The following is an 18,283-nucleotide window of genomic DNA, read 5'->3' as shown; positions in this document are numbered from 1 at the left end:
ATGGTGCTTTAGAAGGTGGGTCATCTTAACTTTCAAAGATTAAGGTTAATGCATATTGGCAGCAAAAGTAAAGGAAAGCTATCCCACTCCTGAGTCAAAATTTCTAGACTACTCAAATCTTACAGGAGGAGAAACTGACATATCTGTAGTCATTCAGTAAAATTAAGATGAGTAGGAACTCCACAGATAATAAAAATACACATATACTTTAATAGGAAACACAAGAGCTCCATCCATAATTCTTAGATCCTTAATTAAGTTATAGCTCTGTGTAGGAAACAATGTGAATAGGATGAAGAAAATTATAAATCATTTAGTTATCTTTAATTTTTCTACAAAAGCCAATAAAATAAAGAAGATAAGTAAAATGGATCAAACAGCCCACTGTTATGCTGTTTGCTGTAGAAGAAAAGCTGTTACCTGTATGTGAGCAAAAGGCTTGGCCTGGTACAAACTCTGGACAATCAATCAACTGAGAGAAGTCTGTTTGTGGCACGTTTCGTGGAGGAGGGCCTGGGATTGGCCATTTTTCTGGCTCTATCTTTTTTCTCATTTTCTCATCCACAATTTCGACTTCTGTACTATCCTTCAGTGCCTAAAAATAGAAATTTCAAGCTATTAAAGAACTCACTCAAAAAACTAATTGCATATTATAGTTGTAGTAACCTACATATTATAGATCTGAAGTTTGCAGATTACCTTGCAGTTATTAGTTGTAAAAATATCCATGATACAAAGAGCTATTAATAACAAAGTGAATTTTAAAACTGTTCCTATAAAATAGCAAATAATTGTACTTAATGCTGATTTAACTTCTACCAGGTAACTTTTTTCCCCCACAATTAGAATAGTCACTTAGGGACCAAATAGAAGCCTTCAACTTTTTTTTTGGTCCGGTCATGGGGCCTGAACTCTGGGCCTGGGCGCTGTCCCTCAGCTCTTCAGCTCAAGGTAGCGCTCTACCACTTGAGCCACAGCGCCACTTATGGCTTTTTTCTTTTTGCTTATGTGGTGCTGAGGAATCGAACCCAGGGCCTCAGGCATGCAAGGCAAGCGCTCTACCACTGAGCCACCTTCCCAGCCCAGCCTTCAACCTATATCAGTGTGTGTGCGCGCTGGGACTTGAAGTCAGGGCCTGGGCACTATCCTCTAGTTTTTTCACTCAAGACTAGTGCTCTGTCAGTTGAGGCACAGCTCCACTTCAGCTTTGTGCTGGCTAACTAGAATTAAGAATCTCACTGAGGGGCTAGTCAGGTGGCTTAGTGGTAGAGTGCTTGCCTAGCATGAAGCCCTATATTCCTCAGAAAAAGCTGGAAGTGGCTCTGTGGCTAAAGTGGTAGAGTGCTAGCCTTGAGCAAAAGCAGCTCAGAGACAGTGCCCAGGCCCTGAGTTCAAGCCCCAGTACTGGCAAAAAAAAAAAAAAAAAAAAAAAAAAAAGAGTTACACTGACTTTCCTTGCAGGCTTTGAATCACAATCCTCAGATCTAAGGCTCCTTAGTACCGTGGAATTACAATCCTAACAATCACAAGTCTAGATATTCACCTAATAAAAATAAAAATGTATATCCACACAAAGCTGTATTCATATCTCAAAAAAGACAATTTAAATGCCTAACAAAAACGTGTATATAAACAGGAACAACTATACTGTAAAATACTAGTTAGTAATGATGAAGAAGCTACTTTTCCCCCCCAGTCCTGGAGCTTGAACTCAGGGCCTGGGCACTCTCCCTGAGCTTCATTTGCTCAAGGCTAGCATTCTACCACTTGAGCAACAGCATCACTTCCAGCTTTTTCTGTTTATGTGGTACGGAGGAATGGAACCCAGGGCTTCATGCATGCTAGGCGAGCACTCTACTACTAAGCCACAATTCTAGCCAAGAGGAAATTACTAAAGTATGCAATAACATAGATGAATCTTAAAAGCGCCATGCTTAATGAAACCAGAAATGAACCATGTCTGATGCTCCATGCCTTTAGTTCCACCACTAAGGACACTTAGGCAGGAGAATGGAGCAGTGTAGAGCTAGCAAATGGGACCTTGTCTCAAAAAAAGAAAAAAAAATCAGAAACAAAGGCTTCAAATACCAAGATTTATTTATGATACTTTCGAAAAATTAAAAATCAAAACTAAAGGGACAAAAAAGGTATCAATGGTTGTTGCTAGGAGGTATCTGCAGAAATGAATGGCACACAAGGTAAAAAAAAACACAAAAACCTCTCTATGTGTGTGTATGAGCTGATCCTGGCTCTTGAATTCAGGGCCTGTTTTGCTTAACTATAGTGCTCCATGACTTGAACCACAGCACCACTTCTGTTTTTCTGGTGGGTTTATTGGAGGTAAGAGTCTCAAGGACTTTCCTGCCTAGGCTGGCTTTGAACTGTGATTCTCAGCTCTCAGCCTTCTGAGTAGCTGGGATTACAGGTGTGAGCCATCAGTGCCTGGCTTACGGCATTTATTTTATGTTTTATAAAATAGAAATAAGCTATGAGTTGTTTTCTGAGCACAAGTCAACTTCAGATTGTCAGGTTTTGTTTTTGTAGGTCATAGGGCTTAAACAGGGTACAGGCGCTGTCCCTGAGATTTTTTTGCTCAATCCTAGTACTCTCTCCCTTGAATCACAGCTCTACTTCTGACAAGAGTCTCAAGGAACTTACTTGGCTGGCTAGTTTTGAACCAAGATTCTCAGATCTCAGCTTTTTGGGTAGCTAGGATTACAGGCTTGAGCCACTGACACTAAGCCAGATTATCTACTTTAAATGTTTTTTTTTTTTTTTTTACTAACTTTGAAACTCATCCACCTCAGCTTCCTGAGGAGCTAGGACTATAGATATGCAACACTATATTTCATATACATTTTTTTGGAGAAGACCTTTAGACAAGTTTCACTATGTAGTCCAGGCTGGCTAAAACTAACAATCCTCCTGGTCCCACTTCCAGAATAGTTATAGAAACTGGACCCACTGTAACAATGAGATGGACAAGATGTTATATCAAAAAGCGAACTTTACAACTTTGGCCAGGCAGGGATGATAAGGGGAAACAAAGGAGGCAACAATGCTTGATAAGAAATGTACTCATTACTTTTCCTCAAATAATTGTACCCCTCTGTATGGTATTTTCACAATAGCAAATTAAAAAAACAAAAAGAAACATGCCACCAGGCTTTTAACATTCTTTACCTTTTTTTTAAGAAAAGCTTCACATTCACAGGATAACTGAGTTGAAAGTACAGATTGATCTTTTAATGAATATTTACCTCTAAAATGAGATTAAGGTTTGTAGTGAGAGCCTGGACACGGTGAAAACCAGCAATCAGGGAAATAGGCAAGAAACCTTGTTCATCCATTTTTCTCCGAAGAAAGAAGTCTCGTTCTAAATTTTCTATACTAAAATAATATTCACTGACAAAAGTAAACATAAATTTCACCCATTATTCAATAGTATAAAAATATCCACTGAGTATATATCATCAACTTCTATGAAAATAATTGGCTTTCGTAGCAATGTTACAATATAGACATAATATAGATGACCTTATACAACACAGGGTATAACAGCAAAGAAAGCCTACTGAAATAATAGGTGTAAACTTTACAAAGTACTGTTTAAATAACTAAAATTAACTTCTATTCAGATCAGCTTCACCTAAGACAATAATCGTTTTACTTTAAAACATTTGGGTTTAAAACTTTTTTTTTTTTTGTACCAGTACCAATGCTAGGTACTTTTGTGTTCAAGGCTAGTGTACTAACACTTGAGCTATTAATCTATTTGCAGCTTTTTGGTGGTTAATTGGAGCCTTATAAACTTATAAACAGTTTATAAAGCACTAGGTGTGCTTTGATCCTCAAATCTTAGTCTCCTGAGCAACAAGGATTATAGGTGTAAGACACTGAACCCACCAATAGTTGATATTTTTGTTTGCTTAGTTTTCTTTTCTTTTTTTGCTCAAGGCTTGTGCTATACCACTTGAGCTCCACTTCCGGCTTTACAGTATTTTATTGGAGATATCAAGTTTCACAGACTTTCCTGCCTGAGCTGGTTTTGAACTCTGATCTCCAGATCTCAGCCTTTTGAGTAGTTAGGATTACCAGTATGAGCCACTAGTACCTGGTCAGTATTTTATTTTTCTAATGAGTCAATTCAGTGAAAAATTCCACTACAAAGCCACCACTACTTGCTTCACTTGAACACTAAGGAACAACAGTACACATGTCACCACCCTGCCTCCTAAAACAATGGGATATAATATTTGGAATTATTTTATTGAATTCACATTCAAATGTATAATAGTTTGCTACATTTTCTAAACTGACAAAGTAATGACATCATGTTGAACCCTAGTAACTAGCATAAAACTGAATAAAATATGATAAACACATAGACATATGAGTATACCCAGAGTTATTATATATTTAAATGATTCAAGTTTGCCTTTAAAAAAAATTCCATGCTTGACTTTGAACCTAGGACTATCTGCATAATTAACAGGTATTCTACTACTGACCTATACCTCCAGCCCTCTTCCTCCTATCTCTGATAAACACAGCTATAATAAGAAAACAAGGGCCGAAGATTTTGCTCAGTGGTAATAAGAGTACAGTTAAGGGCCAGGATGCCCTGGATTTGTTCCTCAACACTGCAAAAAAAGAAAGGAAAAGAGACACAGAACGAGACAGAAACAAAATGTAGACAACCAAAAATGATCAATAATGTCACAAATACCATGGAGGAAAAATACAGAAAAAGCTTAGGAAAGTGTGAACTTATTTATTAACCTTACTCTTCCTTAGAGAGAAACAAACTGTCAGTTGAACAACAGCTACAAATTTCAATACATAAAAATAATAAATACATTTATTACTATTTTGACAAATACATGTTTAAATTATAACCCTCCATGTATTAAAATGAAAAGACTCTAAAGAGACAGAAAACATAAAAATAAAAACAAAAAATGTTTAAAAGAATAAAACTTGAGCTGGGCGTGGTGGCTCACACCTGTAATCCTAAGTACTAAGGAGGCTGAGATCTGAGGATTCAAAGCCAGCCTGGGCAGGAAAGGCCTGAGACTGGTATTTCCAATAAACCACTCAGAAAACCAGAAGTGGTGCTGTGGCTCAAGTGGTAGAGCCCTAGCCTTGAGCTGAAGAGCTGAGGGACAGCACCCAGGCCCAGAGTTCAGGCCCCACGACTGACAATAAATAGAATAAAAGCATGTTCATTTGCAAGCAGATGCTCCTTCCAGTGCACGTACAAAAGGAAGGGACAATGACCCTCTAACAACCCATTAGCCTAATAGCCCTGCATCTCAGTTCAAGACTATTCAGTCTCTATAGGAAATCTGTGCAGTGTATCTCAACAAATCTAGGCATTCATAGATGCACATTTGTTATACTTGTCAGTCCGTCCATTACAGTTCATACCAATTAAAGGACAGCCCACAATCACAACTATCCTTAACCCTTAAATTTATTGCAGATGAAAGGTTTGATTCTCTGGAGTTCTATTTCAGCCCACTACATTCTTGCAGTAAATCTCATTTTCCCTTCAATAAATTGTCATTTTCATTAAAAAAAAAAAAGGAAGGAGGGCTGAAGGAGTGGCTCAGTTGGTAGAGCACTAGCCAATGAGTGAAAAGCATCAGGTACCAAATTTGAGTTCCAGTCTTAGAACAAAAAATATATAAAAAGTAAAAGAATAAAACAACAAAAAGTGGTATCAACGAGGAGATAGTCTATAGTTTAGTAATCTTACCTTATGCCCAAATCACAAAGTGTTGTTTTTTTTTTTTTTTTGGGGGGGGGGGGGGAGGTTGGTCATGGTGCCCGAACTCTGGGCCTGGGCGCTGTCCCTCAGCTCTTCAGCTCAAGGCTAATAATGCTCTACCACTTGAGCCACAGTGCCACTTCTGGCTTCTTTTCTTTTTTGCTTATGTGGTGCTGAGGAATCGAACCCAGGGCCTCAGGCATGCAAGGCAAGTGCTCTACCACTGAGCCACCTCCCCAGTGCCCCAAATCACAAAAGTTTTAACAGAGTAATGAAAAAGTACAAATATAAAAGTAAATGGTTAGGCCGGGCACCAGTGGCTCATGTCTGTAATCCTACTAGCTACTCAGGAGGCTGAGATCTGAGGATCACAGTTCAAAGCCAGCTTGGTTAGTAAAGTTCATGAGACTCTTATTCCAATAAACTACCAGAAAACCAGGAGTGGAGCTGTGGCTCAAGTGGTAGAGCTCTTGCCTTGCTCTGAAGAGCAGAGGGACAGCATCCAGGCCCAGAGTTCAAGACCCACGACTGACATCAACAAAAGTAAATGATTAGGCAATTTTCAACTACTTAGGCTAAATTCTACTTTGAAGAACTAGGCAAATATTGCTAAAAATAATTATTTTAAGCTCTACTTCTCTGGAGGAAGGAAAACAGCTCTTACAAAACTACTGAAATATTGACATCTTAGAAGCACAATTATTTGTTCTTCCTAAGTCCTAAAGAGACAAAAATTCAGACATTAAAAAAATAAACATTTGATTTTTGTTACATCCCCAAACCAAACTTAGTGTCACTGACAGTTGTGAAGTACCACTCTTTTAAAGCAAGATCTCCAGAAATCAATGAAAGCTAACAAGCCACCCTTAACCTAATGCTTTACTAAGATTTGCTAAAAACTCTACCGCTGAAAACAGTAACAAAAAAGAAGTTATGACTGTCATTCTGCTAAGTGTCCTAGGGGATATATCATGTCCTACACCATTCTACACTGCATGAACAGAAATTTGAACACTGCTCCTCCCTCTCTTGTATGCGCACATTAGAGGCTGATTATCCTGATATGGAGTGTCTACTGCCAGGACTTACAAGGGATCTGGCAGCCGAAGTTAGAAAAAGACAGTATGAATTTGATAGACATATACTTTCTGTCCATTAAAAAAAAAAAATCCCTTTTCTTCATTGTTTGCTTCAATTATAACAGAAAAGCAAGAACAACAACAAAAATGAGCTGCTCTGCACTGTAAGCCAATCAAATCCATGGAATGAAGGCATCCACAAGATGTTTAGCTATCTTGGTAACAGGTGGCTCACACCTGTCATTTTAGCTACTCAAGATGCTGAGATCAGAGGACCCTGGTTCAAAAACAGCCATGGCAGGAAACTCTATGAGACTCTTATCATCTATTAACCACCAGAAAACCAGAAGGGGAGCTGTGGCTCAAAGTCATAGAGCACTAGCCTTGAGCAAAAGAGCTCAAAGACAGGGCCCAGGCCCTGAGTTCAAGCCTCATGACTGACAAAACAAAAAAAACAAAGATGTTTAGCTGATGCAGAAATTATTTTCGAATATTCTAGTAACAGAGTAGGCTCCACTTTCTCTTAAATGCTTTAAGTGCTTTTTAAAAATGCCAAGTCCTTTCAAAAATGGCCCTTTCCCCTTCACCTTATTAGGACAGAGGAAACTAAAAACTCTGAAATTTTAGCAAGTTAGTTAAGCAAATTACTTGGGAAGGTTTTATATTAATATATTATGTATACATGCAAAATATTCCATGCAATACTAATAATATGCAAAGGGTTTTTTTCCATAAAGATAAGAAAATAAATGGGTAGCTCTTTTGAGTTCAAATTAGTACCAGAAAGCAACTAAAGAGAACTACAAGTAGGACACTGTTGGCTCACATCTATGATCCAAGCTACTTGTATCACCAATTAAACACCCCAAAGCAACAAGTAGAGCTGTGGTTCAAGTGGTAAGAGTTAATTAGCCTTAAGAATAGTGTCCAGGCCTGGAGTCCAAGCTTCAGAAATGGCACTAAAAACTATAGTCCAGTGGCTCATGCTTATAATCTTAGTTACTCAGGAAGCTTAGATCTGAGCAACACAGCCTGGGAAGAAAAGTCCACGAGACTTTTTTGTTAGTAATCAGTGCTGGTGGCTCACGCCTGTAATGCTATCTACTCAGGAGTCTGAGATCTGAGGATCACAGTTGAGGAAAGTCCATAAGACTCATCTCCAATAAACCACCAGAAAACAGAAGTGGAGCTATGGCTCAAGTGGTAGAGGGCTAGCCTTGAGCTGAGAGAGAGCACCCAGGCCCAGAGTTCATGACGGACCCCCCCCCAAAAAAAAAAGAATCTCTTGAGTAGCTAGGATGACAGGAGCTGTGGCTCAAGTGGTACAGTGCCAGATTTGAGCAAAACACACAGGGAAAGCAACCCAGGATCTGGGTTCAAGCCCTAGGACTGGCACACATGCAAAAAAAGTTTGAACTGAAGGATTAAGTCACTTTTTAATATGTCACAAAGAAAGTAAATATTAAAAGAAAAAAAAGAATTAAAGTTAACTGCTAGCTGGGCACTGGTGGATCACACCTGTAGTACCCCCAGCTACTGGAACCATGATCCTCAGATCTCAGTCTCTTGAGTAGCTAGGATTACAGATGTATACCCAGATGTTCATTTAAATTTTACCATAAAATATCTACTTACAAATAATGAGGAAAATTTCACTGTTTCACTTAAAATAATATGTGTAATTTTATATTACAATATTTTTCATATGATGCAATATTTTATTCAGAGAAATAATTTAAACAGAAGGGAAAACAGACGGCATATTAACAAAAAGCAAATAGAAAAAGAAAAACTTTACCCATTTACTAATTGGTCCTGGGGGGGGGGGGAAATCAAAATAATCATCCTTCAACTTTTACTAACCTATGACATTAAAGGTTGATATTGTTAGAAAAAAGAAAAAAGACTTGATATTGCAACAGATTTTACTTACATTTGACGTTTAATATACTCTTTAAGCAAAGTTTCTTCCACAGGATACAACTGCACACCTGTACCATCATCATAATAATACATCATACTGGTATTAGGTTCTGTTTGAAATGGCTGATCAGTCCTTTCACCATGTTCTCGATAACCATATGAATAATCAAAGTTCACTTGATGTGAAGGGAAAGAAAAAGGGCCACAGATTAAAAAAGTTAAATCCAAATTGAAGTACTTGAAGGGAAAATAAGTAGTAAGCTAGTTTTATTACTGAATTTTTTTTGTCTTTTCTTTTTTGGTACTAGGGATCAAATGCAGGACAACTGCACTTGCTAAACAAGTGCTTTGCCACTGAGCTACATCTCAGCCATAAATTAAAAAAATTTAGTTTAATTAATTAATTAAAAAATTTGGGATAAGCCAGGCACCAGGGGCTCAGACCTGTCATCCTAGCTACTCAGGAGGCTGAGATATGAGGATCATAGTTCAAAGCCAGCTGGGCCAGGAAAGTCCGTGAGACTCTTATCTCCAATAAACCACCAGAAAACTGGAAGTGGTGCTGTGGCTCAAGAGGCAGAATGCTCCTCTCGAGCTGAAGAGCGCAAGGACAGTACCCAAGCCCAGAGTTCAAGCCCCACAAACGACAACAAAAATTAGGATAATGTAAAAATCTATGAAGGAACACTTAATCCTTTTTTCCACAAGTCCATCTTATTTAACAAACAAAAAAGTCATTTCATACATCGAGGATTTCCTCTTCCTCCTCGTCCTCTTCCCCGTCCTCGGCCTCTTCCTCTTCCTCTAAAGGAACCTCGGATATTACCTCCCTCACTTCTCACACTGGACACTTCATCGTGATCATCTCTCTTTTCTCTATCTCTTCTCCAACCTTTTAAACAAAAACATTCCAATTTATAATAAAATAATATAATCACCTTTATAAAATACAGTAATGACTTTCCCCCCTATTATGACTAGTTTACAATAGTCAGGCAGACTTTAGATAAATATACACTAAGAAAAACTCCAGATGGGGTCTGGGAAGGTGGCTCAGTGGTAGAGGCTTGCCTTGCATGCATGAGGCCCTGGGTTCAATTCCTCAGCACCACATAAACAAAAAGAAAAAAGCCGGAAGTGGTGCTGTGGCTCAAGTGGTAGAGCGCTAGCCTTGAGCTGAAGAGCTGAGGGACAGTACCCAGGCCCAGAGTTCAGGCCCAAAAAATAATAATAAAACTCCAGATGGGCATGCATGGTGGCTCATGCCTATAATTCGAACTACTAGGGAGGTAGAGATTAGGAGAACTGAAGGAGGTAGCTATTAGGAGGATTGTGGTTCAAGACTAGACTGAGTATTTTAAGAAGAGGGAGTAGAGAGTAGGGAAGAGAAGGACAGAGGAGTAGCCTTATCTGGATACATGGTTTATAGTGTAAAAGTTTCACAGTAACCGCCCCCCTCCTTTGTACAACTAATATATGCTAATAAAAGTCACTGTATAGGAATAAAAAGTCAAAACTGAAAGGCTAAAACAAAAAGAGGAACACGATAAACCAACTAATGTCACATGGCACCAGACATGTAATTTGGATGCTGAGTGTGTCAAGGCCCAGGTGTGAAAGTTAGTCTCCAGAAAGGAGTTACTGTGAGATTGAAGGTAGGACATAGTGGGAGATCCTTAGATCCTTAGCTCCTTGGAAGGATTTGTGCTGGTCATGGGGTTTGAGATCATTTTGTTTTTTTGCTCAAATCTGGTGCTCTACCAATTGAGCCATAGCAGATTCACTTTTGGCTTTTTGGTAGTTAACTGGAAGTAAGAGTCTAAAGAGACTGGCTTCAAACTGAAATCCTCAGATCTCATCCTCCTGAAGAGCTAGGATTACAGGTGTGAGCGACCAGCACCCAGCTCTTTTCTGCTTCCTGACACCAAATTTGACTATTTGATTTGATGTGCCCACATCATGATATGCTGTACTCACCAAAGGCCCATATCTTGGGCTTGAACCTGTACAATAATGTGCCAAAATAAACTATTACCAAATAAGTTGTCTATACTAGGTATATTGTTATACTACGAGAAAGCACACCATAAAATCAAGCAGTCCAGGCACAGATATTCACTTGAGAAAACCTGAAGTGGTGCTGTGGCTCAAGTGTTCCTGAAGCACTATCTTGAGTACCCAGGCTCAGGGTTCAAGCCTCACAACCACAAAAAACAAAAACAAAAAGTTGAAAATCCAAAGTAAGAAATCTCTGCAGTACCAATGTCCCATTATTTTTAAAAAACCAAAATCCAATTGTAGTGAAAGACAAAGTAGAACTGATAGGGAATCATGAAGATTAAAGAGAAAAACTGCCAGGCCATGGTGGCTCATGTCTGTAATCCCAGGAGGCTGAGATCTGAGGATCACAGTCAAAGCCAGCCCTGGCAGGAAAGTCAATGAGACTCTTATCTACAATAAACTGCTCCTCAGGACTGGCACAAAAAGAAAAAAAAAAAACTAAGAGCAGGAAGGGAAATTATAAGAAATATTTAAAAGTTTGCCTGAACTGGGCACTGGTGGCTGACACCAGTAATCCTAGCTACTCAGGAGTCTGAGATCTGCAGATCACAGTTCAAAGCCAGCCTGGCCAGGAAAGTCCATGAGACTTATCTCCAATTAACTACCAGAAAACCAAAAGCAGTGCTGTGGCTCGAGTGGTAGAGTGCTAGTCTTGAGCTGAAGAGCTCAGGGCCAGCACCCAGGCCCAGAGTTCAAGCCCATGACTGACAAAAATAGATAGATAGATGTTTGCCTGTACACAATCACATTGTATTACTGTTAAGTTTTACTGCTGTGCTACAGATATACTATTTTTATTATTATTTTTTCGGGGGTCCAGTCATTGGGCCTGAACTCTGGGCTTGGGCGCTGTCCCTCAGCTCTTCAGCACAAGGCTAGCGCTCTACCACTTGAGCCACAGCACCACTTCTGGTTTTTTTCTTTTTGCTTATGTGGTGCTGAGGAATCGAACCCAGGGCCTCATGCATGCAAGGCAAGCCTCTACCACTGAGCCACCTTCCCAGCCCCTGGATATACTATTTTTATAAAATATATTCAGAAGGTATTTAGGACTAAAGGAGTAGATATATCTGCAACTAACCTCAAAAGAATATACCACACATAGTTCTTAAAATAATAAGCATTAAAACTGAATTCCTTCCTTAGTCATCTTTCCATTAGAATTTTACTTACTTCTTGTATCATTTCTCCTATTATTATGCACAGATTTATTTGGTTCAGGCTGACATCTTGAGCTATTCCGAGATCCAGGCCTTTCTTGACTATCTGGTCTTACATCATCCAAGTGGAGCGGTACCCACTTGTGCTTATTAGCTTCAAGAAAACAAAATAAAATCATAATGGCAGTACAAAATTTTCACTAAAGCTCTGCAATTCAGAAAGCACTCTAAATTTTAATTAATATGGAAGTAGAGCTGTAACTTAAGTGGTAGAGCCCAGCCATGAGTGAAAAAGCTGAGACAGCTCCTAGGCCTTGTGTTCCAGCTTTAGCACGCACGCGCAAACACGCAAACACACACACACACACACACACACACACACACACACACACACACACGTGCGCACACATACACTTCATAATTTACTTGCCTTTAAAGGAATTATTTTTAAGGTACCAAAAGACTCATTTTCCTTCTCATACAGAATAGAGCTTTGGTAAACTTGTTTGTGCAAACGAAAGTCAAGTGATCAAGTTATCACTGGAATTATTTCATGTAAGTGAAGTGTTCACCTTTCTGTTTAATTCAAATAAAACTATCTCTTGCTAATATCTGATTCTTAGGCTTTACATAGCATAATTTACACAGCAAGAACCAAGACTATTGATAAAAACACACTGAATTCTGGAGCAGTCTAAAACATGAAACATCATTAACCAAAGATTACTACTACTCAGTGATGTTTCCCAAAACTTAAGAGACAGATAAATATAAAATATATCAGGATTTTTAAAAAATAGCTATAATGCATTTTCCTAATTAGGGGAAATAAAAAAGATGAGCACAGTGACACATGCTTATAATCCCAATACTCACAAGGTTAAGGCCAGTTTAGACTACATAGAAAGTCCCTGCCTCCACATCTCATAAAAAAGAAAGAAAGAAAGAAAGAAACAAAGAGAAAAGGAAAAAGAGAAAGAGAAAAAGGAGGGAGAGAATGAGGAAGGGAGGGAAAAAAGGAGAGAGGGAAGGAAGGAGGGAAATGCAAGTAAGTTAACTTTTACTGAGAATCCACATTATAACCACGTTATGGTTATGCTATAATAAATAAATAATAGTCGGGCGCCGGTGACTCACACCTGTAATCCTAGCTACTCAGGAGGCTGAGATCTGAGGATCGCAGTTCCAAGCCAGCCCTGGCAGGAAAAGTCCGTGAGACTCTTATCTCCAATAAAAACCACTAGAAAACTGGAAGTGGCGCTTTGGCTCAAGCCGTAGAGCACTAGCCTTGAGCTGAAGAGCACAGGGACAGCGCCCAAGCCTGGAGTTCAAGCCCCATGACCAACCAAAAAAATAAATAAATAGTAAAATTCTGAAGATTACACAGTTGCATAGTTTAGGTTTTAAAACACTATGTTGCGCAATCTACATTTTCTACCAAAAATTAAAAAGATGCAAAGCAAAAACTACCAAAGTAATGTAAGGACAAGAAATATTATTAATGTGTATCTACAGTACTGATATTCTGTAAATCCTGCTAACCTATAGCTTCAGTGAAGAATATAAAAAAAGGAACCCTAGTGACTGTTGGTGGGAATGTAAACTACTATAACCACACTAACTCTAGCAAGCAATCTGTAGGTCCCACAAAAAAAATTAAATGTAGAACTTCCCTATGACCCAGCCAATTCCACTCATGGGCATCTACCCAGAATGTTACAAATCATGATATGATAAAAACATTTGCACATCCATGTTTATTGCTGCATTATTCATAATAGCCAAATTATGAAAACAACCCTGATGCCCTACAGTAGATGAATAGACCCAAAAAATGTGGTTCATAGACACAATGGAATTTTACTTATTAGAATAAGATGATGCCATTTGCAGGGAGATGGATGGACCTAGAACAACTGTGTTATGTTTGGTAAGCCAAGCTCAGAGAGAAAAATAGCAAGTTTTCTTTCATATGGAGAAGCAAGACCTAAAATATAACTGAACATGATAACCTAACACAAGGATTCAAGGCATACAAATACACAGACTTAGACCAAAGGAGGATACCACCAGTAGGGAAAGGACTCAAAGGCACAATTCTCCTGAACATTTAAAATACTATTAATCAAAATGAATTCCAGGAAACAGAAACGCGGATTATTTATGTTGTTGGCAGTGGTGTTTGTGTGTGCTTTTCTCTCTTTTTTTTTTTTTTATCTTCTGCTTCTTAGGGAGCTAAAAGAGGGGTACAGAAAGAGGGGGGAAAGGTGAACAAATGCAATCATGGTATTTAGTATATACTATGTAGAAAATGAACTATTTAACTTGTGGGCAGTGACAGATGGGGAAATCTGGGAGAAAGTAAAGGGTGACATTGTCTAAAAGAGAATGTACATAGCACCTGAACTGTAACATGTTAACCCTCTAGGTAACACCTTTATTATAGCAATAAAATTACTTATATTTTAAATTGAAAACGATGTAAGACAAGAATTTTCCTTTTGAAAAATTATTTTCCCAGTTTCTTTTAATAGGGAAATGTAATGAAGGTGCTTTGAAGGAAAAACTTAACTACAATTATCCTGTTTTCTCTTAGAAAAATGAAGAATTTAATTTTCTCCTAGGAGCAGTTTCAAAAGAGAGAATTAACAGAATAATTATCATCTAATTCTTTAAGAATGTATCTACAGCTTCATTCTATTTTCTTGCGTATACTACAATGCAGAAAATGGGGAAACCTACCTTATTAGTGTTGTAAAAACAAGTGAGCTACTATTACTGATGACTGATTCTGAAGAAATACAAATCATATTGGTTACTACTCAAGATTAACTGATTAAAATAATTTGTTACTACAACTTTCTTCAAAAATGTACACAGAGAGGGGCTGGGAGGGTGGCTCAGTGGTAGAGCGCTTGCCTTGCATGTATGAGGCCCTGGCTTCAATTCCTCAGCACCACATAAGCAGAAAAAGCCCAAAGTGGCACTGTGGCTCAAGTGGTAGAGCGCTCGCCTTGAGCTGAAGAGCTGAGGGACAGCGCCCAGACCCAGGGTCAGGCCTCACAACTCACCAAAAACAATAAAGTAAGAAAGAGAACTGACCTCTCTTCCGCTGATTGCTTGATTGAGCCTCATCCTCACTAATGTTTTCGCCAGGACCATCTGACTTTGCTTCCCGATTTTCTTTGCTTTCGCCATTACTTTTCTTTTCAATCTTTTCTTCTTTTTCTTTTCTAATTTGTAGCTTCTTATTTCCTTGGCTGATGACACTCTGAGACTGCAAAAAAAAATGTTCTGAATGAAATCACTTTCATTAATGGTTTTACAACATCCAAAATTCTGTGCAATAAACGCTACTTAAGTATTACCAAACAAATGAGAAAATAATTTATTAAAAACAAAACCGCGGGCTGGGAGTAGCTCAGTGGTAGAGTGCTTGCCTTGCATGCATGAGGCCTTAGGTTCGACTCGTTAGCACCACATAAGCAGAAAAAGCCAGAAGTGGTGCTGTGGTTCAAGTGGTAGAGTGCTAGCCTTGAGCTGAAGAGATGAGGGACAGCACCCAGGCCCAGAGTTCAGGGCCCAGGACCGACCAAAAGAAAAACAAAACAAAACAAAACAAACAGTTGGCGCCAAGAGCCTCTTACCTGTAATCCTAGCTACTCAGAAGGTTGAGATCTGAGGATTGTGGTTCGAAGCCAGCTCAAGTAAGAAAAGTCGGTAAGACTCTCATCTCCAATCAACTACCAGAACTGGCAAAAGTGGAGCTACACAGCTCAAATAGTAGAGCACCAGCCTTGAGCATAAAAGCTCAGAGACAGCACCCATTTCCCTGAGTTCAAGGGCCAGAATTGGCAACAGAACAAAAAAAAAAAAAAAAAAAAGAAGAAGAAGAAAACAAAACAACAACAAAAACCCGAAAGCTCAAGAACCTCTATTCAAGCCAGGACACCAGAAAAAAACAAATCACAACAAAACAAACAACAAACATACATGGAAGGGCTTCAGCTATAAATAAGATAGTGGTGTGGACCTCTGGGTTAGACCACTAGTAACATTAAAATAAGATACAGCAATGGAAAACATATATGACAAAGCTGAAGACTAGCACTCTACCACTTGAGACATGGCTCCACTTCCAGCTTTTTCTGCTTATGTGGTGTTGAGGATCGAACCCAGGGCCTCATGCGTATGAGGCAAGCACTCTACCACTGAGCCACCTTTCCAGCCCATATCCCTGAGCTTTTGTGCACAAAACTAGTGCTCTACCACTGAGTAACAGCTCCACTTTCAGCTTTTTGCTGGTTGGTTGGAAATAAAAGTCTCACAGATTTTCCTGCCCAGACTGGCTTTGAACCATGGTCCTCGGATCTCAGCTAGGAATAGCTAGGATTACAGCTGTGAGGTATGTGAAGGCTCTCAGCAAGTCTGGAAGTCTCTTAAAAGTGAAACAAGCCAGGTACTGGTGGTGACTCACACCCATAATTCTAGCTACTCAGGAAGGTAAGATCTAAGGATTGAGATTCAAAGCCAGCCCGGGCAGGAACTCCGTGACATATCTATCTTCAATTAACCAGAAAAAAACCCAGAAGTTGGGGTTGGAGCCTTGGCTCCACTGCTAGAGTGTTAGCCAATGAGCAAAGCATCAGGTACTGAGCCTGAGTCTTGGTCTTAAACCAAAGGAAAAAAAAAAGCAGGAAGTGGAGCTGTGTCTCGAGCGGTAGAGCACTAGCTTTGAGTGAAAACCTGAGGGACAGGGACAGGTGTTTAGCTCATACCCTAGTACTCCCTGTGCATGCACACACAGCACAAAAGCCAAATAGTTACTGGAGATCTAGAGACCAAAATATTAACCCAAGAAAAACATACAGGCATATATGCATACAAAATTTTGTATAGCAAAGTTTTATATGGTAGTTGTATTTCTAATGGCCAAAACCTGGCATCAGTCCTTATGTCCATCTAAAATAAGTGAATAGACACTGGAGATGTGGCTCAAACAGCAGAACAGTACACTTGCCCAACGGCATGAAACATTGAATTCAAACCTCTGTATAACGAAGGGAAAAACTGATTTTTGGGGGGGTGGGGGGGAGGGGTCAGTTATGGGGCTTGAACTCAGAGCCTGGTCACTGTCCCTGAGCTTTTGCACTCAAGACTAGCTTTCTACCACTTTAAGCCACAGGACCACTTCTGGTTTTCTGATAGTTACTTGGAGTTAAGAGTCTCACAGGGACTTTTCTGCCCAGGCAGGCTTTGAACCATTATCCTCAGATCTCAGCCTTCTGAGTAGCTACGATTACAGGAGAAGACCACCAGCATCTGGCCCAAACTATGGTTTTAACTACCACACAAATCTACATATATGGAAAATGCAAATTAATTCATAGTGACCACATATTAGTGGCAGCTAAGATAGTGAAGATGTATGGGACAGGAAGAATTACAAAAGGGTATAAGAAAACTTTTTTTGGTTGGTCGTGGGGCCTAAACTCCAGGCCTAGGCACTGTCCCTCAGCTCTACTTCCGGCTTTTTCTTCTTATGTGATGCTGAGGAATTGAACCCAGGGCCTCATGCATGCAAGACAAGTCCTAAGAAAACTTTTGAAAGCAATGGTTTTTATTTTGATTCTGGAGATGGTTTTTAGGCCAAACCTTACAAGTTATGTATTTCATGTATCTATATGCAGTTTATTCTATGTCATATTTCAATTAAGTTATTTAATATATACCAATGATACTGCACATTGACAGAGTGAAAAGGAGGATAGCATCAAATGAAAAAAATGAAGCCAGATAAATATATGGTACTCCTCTAAGAAGCCCTTGGTGGGATATTTTAGTAGCACCTTTCATAGTTGGCCAAGTGTGGAAATCCAAGCACACAGGAGGCTAAGATAAAAGAATCATGAGTTTGAGGAGAGCCTGGGTTATATGGTGAAATCCTACCTGAATCAAAGGGAAAAGTCCATTGATCACACTGACACACACACACACTGACACACACACTCTCTCTCTCTCTCTCTCTCTCTCCCTTTTTAGGTCATGGGGCCTGAACTCAGGGCCTGGGAGCTGTCCCTGAGCTTTTCTGATCAAAGCCAGTTCTCTACCACTTTGAGCTACAGCTCCACTTCTGGTTGTCTAGTTGTTAATTGGAGAAAAGAGTTTTAAGGACTTTCTTGCCCATGCTGGCTTTCAACCATGATTTTCAGATCTCATCCTCCTTAGTAGCTAAGATTAGAGGTGTGAGCCGCCACCACCTAGCAATTGCACATTCATTATACATA

General features: G+C 39.3%; 1 protein-coding gene across 1 annotated transcript in view; it reads right to left on the bottom strand.

The window, feature by feature from the left end:
* Larp1b (La ribonucleoprotein 1B) overlaps positions 1-18,283 on the bottom strand; it is an 81,013-nt gene that overhangs the window by 51,019 nt on the left and 11,711 nt on the right. Inside the window, 6 exon segments of the mRNA XM_070022078.1 lie at positions 421-595; positions 3,261-3,405; positions 8,786-8,951; positions 9,521-9,667; positions 12,010-12,150; positions 15,099-15,273. Coding sequence (XP_069878179.1) covers positions 421-595; positions 3,261-3,405; positions 8,786-8,951; positions 9,521-9,667; positions 12,010-12,150; positions 15,099-15,273 — 949 coding nt within the window.

This window comes from Dipodomys merriami, unplaced genomic scaffold, assembly GCF_024711535.1.
Source record: "Dipodomys merriami isolate MVZ:Mamm:240054 unplaced genomic scaffold, mDipMer1.0.p SCAF_15, whole genome shotgun sequence".
Classification (NCBI taxonomy): domain Eukaryota; kingdom Metazoa; phylum Chordata; class Mammalia; order Rodentia; family Heteromyidae; genus Dipodomys; species Dipodomys merriami.
The sequence above is the reverse complement of the archived record's forward strand: the minus strand, read 5'-3'. Positions and strand labels throughout refer to the sequence as shown.